The following is a 14042-nucleotide window of genomic DNA, read 5'->3' as shown; positions in this document are numbered from 1 at the left end:
GTGCAGAGAAACATACATGTGGATGTTTCTGCAGCTTCACACCCTTAACAGTGTTAAACCATGTCTCCCACAGGGACAGCAGTCCCAGCATGGTGTACGTCATCCTCGGAGTCTGGACGTGGAGTATGTTCCAGTTTCCTCTCCACCTGTCAGGTACTGTGTGTTTCTATCCTGGCTCTTCTTATGGTTACGGTAACCATCATGTTATTGCTCTGTTATACAGGGAATTACGGTAACCATAATGTTATTGCACTGTTATACAGGGAATTACGGTAACCATAATGTTATTGCACTGTTATACAGGGAATTACGGTAACCATAATGTTATTGCTCTGTTATACAGGGAATTACGGTAACCATAATGTTATTGCTCTGTTATACAGGGAATTACAGTAACCATAATGTTATTGCTCTGTTATACAGGGAATTACAGTAACCATAATGTTATTGCTCTGTTATACAGGGAATTACGGTAACCATAATGTTATTGCTCTGTTATACAGGGAATTACGGTAACCATAATGTTATTGCTCTGTTATACAGGGAATTACGGTAACCATAATGTTATTGCTCTGTTATACAGGGGAATTACGGTAACAACCAGGCCAGAACATGTCCGTGTAGACCAATTTGGGTTTCCAATCTCTCCAAAAGAATGTGGTGATCGATGGTATCAAAAGCGGCACTAAGGTCTAGGAGCACGAGGACAGATGCAGAGCCTCGGTCCGATGCCATTAAAATGTCATTTACCACCTTCACAAGTGCCGTCTCAGTGCTATGATGGGGTCTAAAACCAGACTGAAGCATTTCGTATACATTGTTTGTCTTCAGGAAGGCAGTGAGTTGCTGAGCAACAGCCTTCTCTAAAATTTTTGAGAGGAATGGAAGATTCGATATAGGCCGATAGTTTTTTATATTTTCTGGGTCAAGGTTTGGCTTTTTCAAGAGAGGCTTTATTACTGCCACTTTTAGTGAGTTTGGTACACATCCGGTGGATAGAGAGCCGTTTATTATGTTCAACATAGGAGGGCCAAGCACAGGAAGCAGCTCTTTCAGTAGTTTAGTTGGAATAGGGTCCAGTATGCAGCTTGAAGGTTTAGAGGCCATGATTATTTTCATCATTGTGTCAAGAGATATAGTACAAAACACTTGAGCGTCTCTCTTGATCCTAGGCCCTGGCAGAGTTGTGCAGACTCAGGACAACTGAGGTTTGGAGGAATACGCAGGTTTAAAGAGGAGTCCGTAATTTGCTTTCTAATAATCATAATCTTTTCCTCAAAGAAGCTCATGAATTTATCACTGCTAAAGTGAAAGTCATCCTCTCTTGGGGAATGCTGCTTTTTAGTTTGCTTTGCGACAGTAACCATAATGTTATTGCTCTGTTCTACAGGGAATTACGGTAACCATAATGTTATTGCTCTGTTATACAGGGAATTACAGTAACCATAATGTTATTGTACTGTTATACAGGGAATTATGGTAACCATAATGTTATTGCTGTGTCATACAGGGAATTACGGTAACCATAATGTTATTGCTCTGTTATACAGGGAATTACGGTAACCATAATGTTATTGCTCTGTTATACAGGGAATTACGGTAACCATAATGTTATTGCTCTGTTCTACAGGGAATTATCCAAATCAAATCAAATCAAATGTATTTATATAGCCCTTCGTACATCAGCTGATATCTCAAAGTGCTGTACAGAAACCCAGCCTAAAACCCCAAACAGCAAGCAATGCAGGTGTAGAAGCACGGTGTCTAGGAAAAACTCCCTAGAAAGGCCAAAACCTAGGAAGAAACCTAGAGAGGAACCAGGCTATGTGGGGTGGCCAGTCCTCTTCTGGCTGTGCCGGGTAGAGATTATAACAGAACATGGCCAAGATGTTCAAATGTTCATAAATGACCAGCATGGTCCAATAATAATAAGGCAGAACAGTCGAAACTGGAGCAGCAGCACGGCCAGGTGGACTGGGGACAGCAAGGAGTCATCATGTCAGGTAGTCCTGAGGCATGGTCCTAGATGGTCCACATGCTTCTAGCGAGGGCAATTTTGGGGCTTCACCATGTTTATGGTGAATTATGGTAACCATAATGTTATTGCTCTGTTATACAGGTGATTACAGTAACCATGATGTTATTTTTTTAACATGTTTATTTCACCTTTATTTAACCAGGTAGTTGAGAACAAGTTCTCATTTGCAACTGCAACCTGGCCAAGATAAAGCAAAGCAGTTCGACACAAACAACAACACAGAGTTACACATGGAATAAACAAACATACAGTCAATAATACAGTACACAAATCTATATACAGCATGTGCAAATGAGGTAAGATTAGAGAGGTAAGGCAATAAATAGGCCATGGTGGCGAAGTAATTACAATATAGCAATTAAACACTGGAATGGTAGGATGTGCAGAAGATGAATGTGCAAGTAGAGATAATGGGGTGAAAAGGAGAAAGATAAATAAATAAATACAGAATGGGGATGAGGTAGATTGGATGGGCTATTTACAGATGAGCTACGTACAGGTGCAGGGAACTGTGAGCTGCTCTGACAGCTGGCGCTTAAAGTTAGTGAGGCAGGTAAGAGTCTCCAGCTTCAGAGGTTTTTGCAGTTCGTTCCAGTCATTGGCAGCAGAGAACTGGAAGGAGAGGCGGCCAAAGAAAGAATTGGCTTTGGGAGTGACCAGTGAGATATACCTGCTGGAGCACGTGCTATGGGTGGGTGCTGCTATGGTGACCAGTGAGCTGAGATAAGGCGGGGTTTTAGCTAGCAGAGACTTGTAGATGACCTGGAGCCAGTGGGTTTGGCGATGAGTATGTAGTGAGGGCCAGCCAACGAGAGCATACAGGTCGCAGTGGTGGGTAGTATATGGGGCTTTGGTGACAAAACGGATGGCACTGTGATAGACTGCATCCAATTTGTTGAGTAGAGTATTGGAGGCTATTTTGTAAATGAGTCGAAAGCCTTGGCCAGGTCGATGAATACGGCTGCACAGTAATGTCTCTTATCGATGGCGGTTATGATGTCGTTTAGGACCTTGAGCTTGGCTGAGGTGCACCCATGACCAGCTCTGAAACCAGATTGCATAGTGGAGAAGGTACAGTGAGATTCGAAATGGTCAGTAATCTGTTTGTTAACTTGGCTTTCAAAGACCTTAGAAAGGCAGGGTAGAATAGATTTAGGTCAGTAGCAGTTTGTGTCTAGAGTGTCTCCCCCTTTTGAAGAGGAGGATGACCACGGAGGTTTTCCAATCTTTGGGATTCTCAGACGATACGAAAGAGAGGTTGAACAGGCTAGTAATAGGGGTTGCAACAATTTCGGTAGATAATGTTAGAAAGAGGGGGTCCAGATTGTCTAGCCCGGCTGATTTGTAGGGGTCCAGATTTTGCAGCTCTTTCAGAACATCAGCTATCTGGATTTGGGTGAAGGAGAAATGGGGTGTGTGGAGGGTGCCGGGCAGTTGACCAGGGTAGGGGTAGCCAGGGGGAAAGCATGGCCAGCCGTAGAAAAATGCTTATTGAAATTCTCAATTATTGTGGATTTATCGGTGGTAACAGTGTTTCCTAGCCTCAGTGCAGTGGGCAGCTAGGAAGAGGTGCTCTTATTCTCCAGAACTTTTTTGAGTTTGTGCTACAGAATACAAATTTCTGCTTGCTCTGTTATACAGGGATTTATGGTAACCATAATGTTATTGTACTGTTATACAGGGAATTATGGTAATGACAATATTTTCCACCAGAATTTCTTGGGACCCCACTGCAAATATATTTATATTTATTTTATTCAGTCAGTATGTATGTATGTGGCGATATTTAGACGCAGATTCTGGATTTCAATGTCACTAACTTATCCCACATGACCAGCTGACCAATGTCTCTTCTCTCCCCAGTGTCTACCTCCAGACCTGATGAATATTCAGAGGGGGACCAGGGTGTGTCTCTGCTGGCCAGACTAAGGACAGATATCTGGAGCATGGTGGAGAGCCTCTTCGTCCAGGACGGACCCTTCCTGGTGGTCCGCCTCACCCTCATCCTCTACTTCCACGTCATACACCAGATGCTCATCTTCTTCGCCATCAAGAACTTCCTGGTGGTCATTCTGAACTTCTACCGTCTGTTTGCCATCTATTGCGACTACAAGGCTTCAGGTTGATCTGGGGTTATTGTCACAACTTCCTCCGAAGTCGGTCCCTCTCCTTGTTCGGGCGACGTTCGGCGGTCGACGTCACCGGTCTTCTAGCCATCGCCGATCCACCTTTCATTTTCCATTTGTTTTTTGTCTTGTCTTTCCACACACCTGGTTCCTGTTCCATTCATTACATGTTGTTTATTTAACCCCATGTCCTTGTCCGGAATTATGTTTGTAAGTGCTTGTGCACGTTATGCCGGTGTGCGACGGGTTTTTGTACCATTTATTGATTGTTCTGTTTTCCGGTGGTTTTTATGATTAAACTGCGCCGTTGGAAACACTGTTTTTGCTCTCCTGCGAACTGATAAATATCTGTGGGTTAGTGTGGTAGAGGGCTGACAGCAGAGGTGTCTGTCTGAACTGATAAATATCTGTGGGTTAGGTGGTAGAGGGCTGACAGCAGAGGTGTCTGTCTGAACTGATAAATATCTGTGGGTTAGGGTGGTAGAGGGCTGACAGCAGAGGTGTCTGTCTGAACTGATAAATATCTGTGGGTTAGGGTGGTAGAGGGCTGACAGCAGAGGTGTCTGTCTGAACTGATAAATATCTGTGGGTTAGGTGGTAGAGGGCTGACAGCAGAGGTGTCTGTCTGAACTGATAAATATCTGTGGGTTAGGGTGGTAGAGGGCTGACAGCAGAGGTGTCTGTCTGAACTGATAAATATCTCTGGGTTAGGGTGGTAGAGGGCTGACAGCAGAGGTGTCTGTCTGAACTGATAATATCTGTGGGTTAGGGTGGTAGAGGGCTGACAGCAGAGGTGTCTGTCTGAACTGATAAATATCTGTGGGTTAGGGTGGATAGAGGGCTGACAGCAGAGGTGTCTGTCTGAACTGATAAATATCTCTGGGTTAGGTGGTAGAGGGCTGACAGCAGAGGTGTCTGTCTGAACTGATACATATCTCTGGGTTAGGGTGGTAGAGGGCTGACAGCAGAGGTGTCTGTCTGAACTGATTAAATATCTGTGGGTTAGGGTGGTAGAGGGCTGACAGCAGAGGTGTCTGTCTGAACTGATAAATATCTGTGGGTTAGGGTGGTAGAGGGCTGACAGCAGAGGTGTCTGTCTGAACTGATAAATATCTCTGGGTTAGGGTGGTAGAGGGCTGACAGCAAAGGTGTCTGTCTGAACTGATAATATCTGTGGGTTAGGTGGATAGATGGCTGACAGCAGAGGTGTCTGTCTGAACTGATAAATATCTGTGGGTTAGGGTGGTAGAGGGCTGACAGCAGAGGTGTCTGTCTGAACTGATAAATATCTCTGGGTTAGGGTGGTAGAGGGCTGACAGCAGAGGTGTCTGTCTGAACTGATAAATATCTCTGGGTTAGGGTGGTAGAGGGCTGACAGCAGAGGTGTCTGTCTGAACTGATACATATCTCTGGGTTAGGGTGGTAGAGGGCTGACAGCAAAGGTGTCTGTCTGAACTGATTAATATCTGTGGGTTAGGGTGGTAGAGGGCTGACAACAGAGGTGTCTGTCTGGATTTTTAACAGTCCTTTACCGGCCTGGACTCTTTTAGGCCCGAGGTACAGGACATTTCTGGAGGAACCAGAACTCATTGTGTTATATTGTTATGTGTGTGTGATCATTTGTTGGTAATACAACCCACGCAAAATAATATCGTTTTTGAAGTTCTTTCCAATGTTTTAAGGGTTTATGAAAAGTTTATTTCCATCCTGACTTTTACATATAAGTCCTTTTGTATTGGTGTAGACTTGACGGACCAGATGGGACTCATTCCCTCCCAAACCAAAAGGAGAAACCAATGTTTTCTCTGGTAGGCACAACCTACCTGGCACCCCTATAAACAATAACCTCAAGTCAAAACCCTTACAGTGCAGTAATATCTAACAATTTCACAACATATACACACAAATCTAAGTAAAGGATTGGAATATAGAAATATATGGATGAGTAATGTCAGAGCGGCATAGACTAAGAGTGTGTAGATGAGTAATGCAAGATATGTAAACATTATTAAAGTGACTAGTGATCCATTTATTAAATTGCCCAATGATTTCGAGTCTGTGTAGGCAGCAGCCTCTCCGTGCTAGTGATGGCTGTTCAACAGTCTGATGGCCTTGAGATAGGTGTTTTTCAGTCTCTCGGTCCCTGCTTTGATGCACCTGTACTGACCTCGCCTTCTGGTTGATAGCGGGGTGAACAGGCAGTGGCTCGGGTGGTTGTTGTCCTTGATATTTTTGTCCTTCCTGTGACATCTGGTGGTGTAGGTGTCCTGGAGGGCAGGTAGTTTGTCCCCGGTGATGCGTTGTGCAGACCTCACTACACTCTGGAGAGCCCTACGGTTGTGGGAGGTGCAGTTTCTGTACCAAGCGGTGATACAGCCCGACAGGATGCTCTCAATTGTGTATCTGTAAAAGTTTCTGAGGGTTTTAGGTGCTAAGCTGTTGCACCTTCACCACACTGTGTGGGTGGAACATTTCATTTTGTCAGTGATGTGATGCCTAGGAACTTGAAGCTTTCCACCTTCTCCACTGCGGTCCTGTAGATGTGGATAGGGGGGGGGCTCCCTGCTGTTTCCACAATCATCTCCTTTGTTTTGTTGACGTTGAGTGAAAGGTTATTTTCCTGGCACCACACTCCCAGAGCCCTCACCTCCTCCCTGTAGGCTGTCTCGTCCCCCTGTGGGGCCCCAGTGTTGAGGTTCAGTGAAGTGGAGGTGTTGTTACCTACCTTCACCACCTAGGGTGGCCCGTCAGGAAGTCCAGGACCCAATTGCACAGGGCGGGGCTCAGACCCAGTGCCTCGAGTTTAATGATGAGCTTGGAGTGTACTGTGGTGTTGAATGCTGACCTATAGTCAATGAACAGCATTGTTAAGAGGTATTCCTCTTGTCCAGATGGGATAAGGCAGAGTGATGGCGATTGCATCGTCTGTGGATCTATTGGGGTGGTAAGCAAATGATTTGTACAGCCTGTGTGGGGAATGTCAGTGAATGGTTTTAATCAGTAGTCAGTATAGCTAGATAATAGCAACGCTCATAACAGAAGAATGTAATTCCATGTCGTTTTATTATGCTGCATCTTTATTTTATTCAACAGTTTAATGTATGGCCAAGCGTTGCCTTAGCAGTTCAATCAAGTACTGTACAAATATTTTATCTTTCATTTACAATCTGTAGAAACTATGAGAATAGAACGTTTCAGAACTTGTGTGAAACATCACAGTACAGTGGAGAAAAACAATATGACAAATATAAACGAAATGGATGTTGTTCAGAAATAGATGGGAGGGGTTGAGGGGAGCTGAAGGGTGGGACTGGATGGTGGTCAGAGATAGATGGGAGGGGTTGAGGGGAGCTGAAGGGGGGACTGGATGGTGGTCAGAGATAGATGGGAGGGGTTGAGGGGAGCTGAAGGGTGGGACTGGATGGTGGTCAGAGATAGATGGGAGGGGTTGAGGGGAGCTGAAGGGGGGACTGGATGGTGGTCAGAGATAGATGGGAGGGGTTGAGGGGAGCTGAAGGGGGGACTGGATGGTGGTCAGAGATAGATGGGAGGGGTTGAGGGGAGCTGAAGGGTGGGACTGGATGGTGGTCAGAGATAGATGGGAGGGGTTGAGGGGAGCTGAAGGGTGGGACTGGATGGTGGTCAGAGATAGATGGGAGGGGTTGAGGGGGCTGAAGGGGGGACTGGATGGTGGTCAGAGATAGATGGGAGGGGTTGAGGGGAGCTGAAGGGTGGGACTGGATGGTGGTCAGAGATAGATGGGAGGGGTTGAGGGGATGCTGAAGGGGGGGACTGGATGGTGGTCAGAGATAGATGGGAGGGGTTGAGGGAGCTGAAGGGGGGACTGGATGGTGGTCAGAGATAGATGGGAGGGGTTGAGGGGAGCTGAAGGGGGGGACTGGATGGTGGTCAGAGATAGATGGGAGGGGTTGAGGGGAGCTGAAGGGTGATTATATATGGGTGGTTATAACATTTTGGAATATACAGTGCATTCAGAAAATATTCAGACCCCTTGACTTTTTCCACCTTTTGTTACGTTACAGCCCGTTTTCCTCATCAATCTACACACAATACCCCCTAATGACAAAGCAAAAACAGAAATACCTTAATTATATAAGTATTCAGACCCTTTGCTATGAGACTTGAAATTGATCTCCGGTGCATTCTGTTTCCATTGATCATCCTTGAGATGTTTCTACAACTTGATTAGAGTGAACCTGTGGTAAATGAAATTGATTGGACATGATTTGGAAAGGCACACACCTGTTTATATAAGGTCCCACAGTTGACAGTTCAAGTCAGAGCAAAACCAAGCCATGAGGTCGAAGGAATTGTCCGTAGAGCTCTGAGAAAGGATTGTGTCGAGGCACAGATCTGGGGAAGGGGATACCAAAACATTTCTGCAGTATTAGGGGTCTGAATACTTTTGGAATGCACTGTATAATGTCTCTAACTCTGTCCTCAGTTATGGGAGCTATAATGTCTCTCTAACTCTGTCCTCAGTTATGGGAGCTATAATGTCTCTCTAACTCTGTGGTCTGTTATGGGAGCTATAATGTCTCTAACTCTGTGGTCTGTTATGGGAGCTATAATGTCTCTCTAACTCTGGTCTGTTATGGGAGCTATAATGTCTCTAACTCTGGTCTGTTATGGGAGCTATAATGTCTCTGTAACTCTGGTCTGTTATGGGAGCTATAATGTCTCTGTAACTCTGGTCTGTTATGGGAGCTATAATGTCTTAACTCTGGTCTGTTATGGGAGCTATAATGTTCTCTACAACTTGGTCTGTTATGGGAGCTATAATGTCTCTGTAACTCTGGTCTGTTATGGGAGCTATAATGTCTCTGTAACTCTGGTCTGTTTGGAGCTATAATGTCTCTGTAACTCTGGTCTGTTATGGGAGCTATAATGTCTCTGTAACTCTGGTCTGTTATGGGAGCTATAATGTCTCTAACTCTGGTCTGTTATGGGAGCTATAATGTCTCTGTAACTCTGGTCTGTTATGGGAGCTATAATGTCTCTGTAACTCTGGTCTGTTATGGAGCTATAATGTCTCTGTAACTCTGGTCTGTTATGGGAGCTATAATGTCTCTAAATCTGGTCTGTTATGGGAGCTATAATGTCTCTAACTCTGGTCTGTTATGGGAGCTATAATGTCTCTGTAACTCTGGTCTGTTATGGAGCTATAATGTCTCTGTAACTCTGGTCTGTTATGGGAGCTATAATGTCTCTAACTCTGGTCTGTTATGGGAGCTATAATGTCTCTGTAACTCTGGTCTGTTATGGGAGCTATAATGTCTCTGTAACTGGTCTGTTATGGGAGCTATAATGTCTCTGTAACTCTGGTCAGTTATGGAGCTATAATGTCTCTGTAACTCTGGTCTGTTATGGGAGCTATAATGTCTCTGTAACTCTGGTCTGTTATGGAGCTATAATGTCTCTGTAACTCTGGTCTGTTAAGCTCTGGTCTGTTATGGGAGCTATAATGTCTCTGTAACTCTGGTCTGTTATGGGAGCTATAATGTCTCTGTAACTTTGGTCTGTTGGGAGCTATGATGTCTCTGTAACTCTGGTCTGTTATGGGAGCTATAATGTCTCTGTAACTCTGGTCTGTTATGGGAGCTATAATGTCTCTGTAACTCTGGTCTGTTATGGGAGCTATAATGTCTCTGTAACTCTGGTCTGTTATAGGAGCTATAATGTCTCTGTAACTCTGGTCTGTTATGGGAGCTATAATGTCTCTGTAACTCTGTGGTCTGTTATGGGAGCTATAATGTCTCTGTAACTCTGGTCTGTTATGGGAGCTATAATGTCTCTGTAACTCTGGTCTATGGGAGCTATAATGTCTCTGTAACTCTGGTCTGTTATGGGAGCTATAATGTCTCTGTAACTCTGGTCTGTTATGGGAGCTATAATGTCTCTGTAACTCTGGTCTGTTATGGGAGCTATAATGTCTCTGTAACTCTGGTCTGTTATGGAGCTATAATGTCTCTAACTCTGGTCTGTTATGGGAGCTATAATGTCTCTGTAACTCTGGTCTGTTATGGGAGCTATAATTTCTCTGTAACTCTGGTCTGTTATGGGAGCTATAATGTCTCTAACTCTGGTCTGTTATGGGAGCTATAATGTCTCTAACTCTGGTCTGTTATGGAGCTATAATGTATCTAACTCTGGTCAGTTATGAGAGCTATAATGTCTCTGTAACTCTGGTCTGTTATGGGAGCTATAATGTCTCTGTAACTCTGGTCTGTTATGGGAGCTATAATGTCTCTGTAACTCTGGTCTGTTATGGGAGCTATAATGTCTCTAACTCTGGTCTGTTATGGGAGCTATAATGTCTCTGTAACTCTGGTCTGTTATGGGAGCTATAATGTCTCTGTAACTCTGGTCTGTTATGGGAGCTATAATGTCTCTAACTCTGGTCTGTTATGGGAGCTATAATGTCTCTGTAACTCTGGTCTGTTATGGGAGCTATAATGTCTCTGTAACTCTGGTCTGTTATGGGAGCTATAATGTCTCTGTAACTCTGGTCTGTTATGGGAGCTATAATGTCTCTGTAACTCTGGTCTGTTATGGGAGCTATAATGTCTCTGTAACTCTGGTCAGTTATGGGAGCTATAATGTCTCTAACTCTGGTCTGTTATGGGAGCTATAATGTCTCTAAATCTGGTCTGTTATGGGAGCTATAATGTCTCTAACTCTGGTCTGTTATGGGAGCTATAATGTCTCTGTAACTCTGGTCAGTTATGGGAGCTATAATGTCTCTGTAACTCTGGTCTGTTATGGGAGCTATAATGTCTCTAACTCTGGTCAGTTATGGGAGCTATAATGTCTCTAACTCTGGTCAGTTATGGGAGCTATAATGTCTCTGTAACTCTGGTCAGTTATCTGGTCTGTTATGGGAGCTATAATGTCTCTGTAACTCTGGTCTGTTATGGGAGCTATAATGTCTCTGTAACTCTGGTCTGTTATGGGAGCTATAATGTCTCTAACTCTGGTCTGTTATGGGAGCTATAATGTCTCTGTAACTCTGGTCAGTTATGGGAGCTATAATGTCTCTGTAACTCTGGTCTGTTATGGGAGCTATAATGTCTCTGTAACTCTGGTCTGTTATGGGAGCTGTTATAATAATGTCTCTGTAACTCTGGTCTGTTATGGGAGCTATAATGTCTCTAACTCTGGTCTGTTATGGGAGCTATAATGTCTCTGTAACTCTGGTCTGTTATGGGAGCTATAATGTCTCTGTAACTGTAACTCTGGTCTCTGTTCTGGTCTGTTATGGGAGCTATAATGTCTCTGTAACTCTGGTCTGTTATGGGAGCTATAATGGAATGTAGGACTGAACAAATCACCAGACTTCAAAGCCTTGTTTATAACAAGATGTTAACAGCTGATTGGCTTCAGTTGAAGTCGTTTACTCTTCACTTCCTGAATAATTAGCTGGGTTGAAGTCATTCTACACAATCCTATATTAAGTTCTGTTTATGTGAAATGGGTTTTATTTGATGTGGAGTTGATAGTTACCTGCAATCTGACATTAATGTAGCCTTTCTTCTGTAAATAAAGCATTGGTGAATTCCATGACAAATCTGCTTATCAGAATGTCTGTTGGGAAATCAAGATGGTCATATATCAAACGGAAATAAAATTCCATTCTGATCTCTCATGTACACTTTGTCTTCAAAAACATTGGGAACACCTGCTCTTTCCATGACAGACTGACCAGGTGAATCCAGGTGAACGCTATGATCCCTTATTGATGTCACATGTTAAATCTACTCCAATCAGGGAGGAGACAGGTTATATAAGGAGTTTTAAGCCTTGAGACAATTGAGACACGGATACACAGAGGTGAATGGGCAAGACAACAGATGTAAGTGCCTTTGAACGGGATGTGGTAGTAGGTGCCAGATGCACCAGTTTGAGTCAAGAGCAGCAATGCTGCTGTTTTCCTGTGTGATCAAGAATGGTCAACCACCCAAAGATATCCAGCCAACTTGATACAACTGTGGGAAGCATTGGAGTCAAGCATGGGCCAGCATCCCTGTGGAAACGCTTTTATCAACTTCTAGGGAGTCCATGCCCCGATGATGACTTGAGGCTGTTCTGAGGGCAAAAACGGGGTGCAATTCCATATTGGGAATCTTAGGTTCCTAATGTTTGTCCACTCAGTGTAGATGTGGGACAGAATCATTATACTGTTTAAAAAGAAATGATATCATCTGGCCTCCAGGAGGACGTATTGGGTCACTAAACAACAATAGTAATAACATCATCTGTCCTCCAGGAGGAGGTATTGGGTCACTAAACAACAATAGTAATAACATCATCTGTCCTCCAGGAGGAGGTATTGGGTCACTAAACAACAATAGTAATGACATCTGTCCTCCCAGGAGGTATGGGTCACCCAAACAGCAATAGTAATGACATCATCTGTCCTCAGGAGAGTATGGGTCACTAAACAACAATAGTAATGACATCATCTGGCCTCCAGGAGGAGGTATGGGTCACTAAACAACAATAGTAGACATCAATGACATCATCTGTCCTCAGGAGGAGGTATTGGGTCACTAAACAACAATAGTAATGACATCATCTGTCCTCCAGGAGGAGGTAGGTCACTAAACAGCAATAGTAATGACATCTGTCCTCCAGGAGGGAGGTATGGGTCACTAAATAACAATAGCAGCGACATCTCATCTGTCCTCCAGGGAGGAGGTATGGGTCACTAAACAACAAGGCCACATGGTTAGAGATTACAGTTATAATAGTCATTCTCCCAGAGTATAATGTTTTGTGTCTGAATACAGAATCCAAACAGTACAGGAGACTGTTACATCATACAGTACAGTAGACTGCTACTTCATACAGTACAGTAGACTGTTACATCATACAGTAGACTGCTACATCATACAGTACAGTAGACTGTTACATCATACAGTACAGTAGACTGTTACATCATACAGTAGACTGTTACATCATACAGTAGACTGTTACATCATACAGTAGACTGTTACATCATACAGTACAGTAGACTGCTACATCATACAGTACAGTAGACTGTTACATCATACAGTACAGTAGACTGCTACATCATACAGTAGACTGTTACATCATACAGTACAGTAGACTGCTACATCATACAGTACAGTAGACTGTTACATCATACAGTACAGTAGACTGTTACATCATACAGTAGACTGTTACATCATACAGTAGACTTACATCATACAGTACAGTAGACTGCTACATCATACAGTAGACTGTTACATCATACAGTACAGTAGACTTACATCATACAGTACAGTATACTGTTACATCATACAGTACAGTAGACTGGCTACATCATACAGTAGACTGTTACATCATACAGTACAGTAGACTGCTACATCATACAGTAGACTGCTACATCATAGATTACAGTATACTGCTACATCATACAGTACAGTAGACTGTTACATCATACAGTACAGTAGACTGTTACATCATACAGTAGACTGCTACATCATACAGTAGACTGTTACATCATACAGTAGACTGCTACAACATACAGTACAGTAGACTTACATCATACAGTACAGTAGACTGTTACATCATACAGTAGACTGTTACATCATACAGTAGACTTACATCATACAGTACAGTAGACTGCTACATCATACAGTACAGTAGACTGTTACATCATACAGTACAGTAGACTGTTACATCATACAGTAGACTGCTACATCATACAGTAGACTGTTACATCATACAGTACAGTAGACTGTACATCATACAGTACTGTAGACTGCTACATCATACAGTACAGTAGACTGTTACATCATACAGTACAGTAGACTGTTACATCATACAGTAGACTGCTACATCATACAGTAGAC

At 43.4% G+C, this 14042-nt stretch overlaps 1 protein-coding gene across 1 annotated transcript; it reads left to right on the top strand.

Annotated features, from left to right (window-relative positions):
- Positions 1-66: 66 nt before the first annotated feature.
- LOC121842304 (transmembrane protein 26-like) lies at positions 67-4483 on the top strand. Its single transcript, XM_042312326.1, has 2 exons — positions 67-153; positions 3902-4483. Exons 1-2 carry the CDS (start codon positions 90-92, stop codon positions 4162-4164), a joined length of 327 nt encoding a protein of 108 aa, XP_042168260.1. The 5' UTR covers positions 67-89; the 3' UTR covers positions 4165-4483.
- Positions 4484-14042: the final 9559 nt, after the last annotated feature.

The sequence above is a fragment of the Oncorhynchus tshawytscha genome, unplaced genomic scaffold (genome assembly GCF_018296145.1).
Source record: "Oncorhynchus tshawytscha isolate Ot180627B unplaced genomic scaffold, Otsh_v2.0 Un_contig_5085_pilon_pilon, whole genome shotgun sequence".
Lineage (NCBI taxonomy): Eukaryota > Metazoa > Chordata > Actinopteri > Salmoniformes > Salmonidae > Oncorhynchus > Oncorhynchus tshawytscha.
This window is presented reverse-complemented; position numbering and strand designations above follow the sequence as displayed.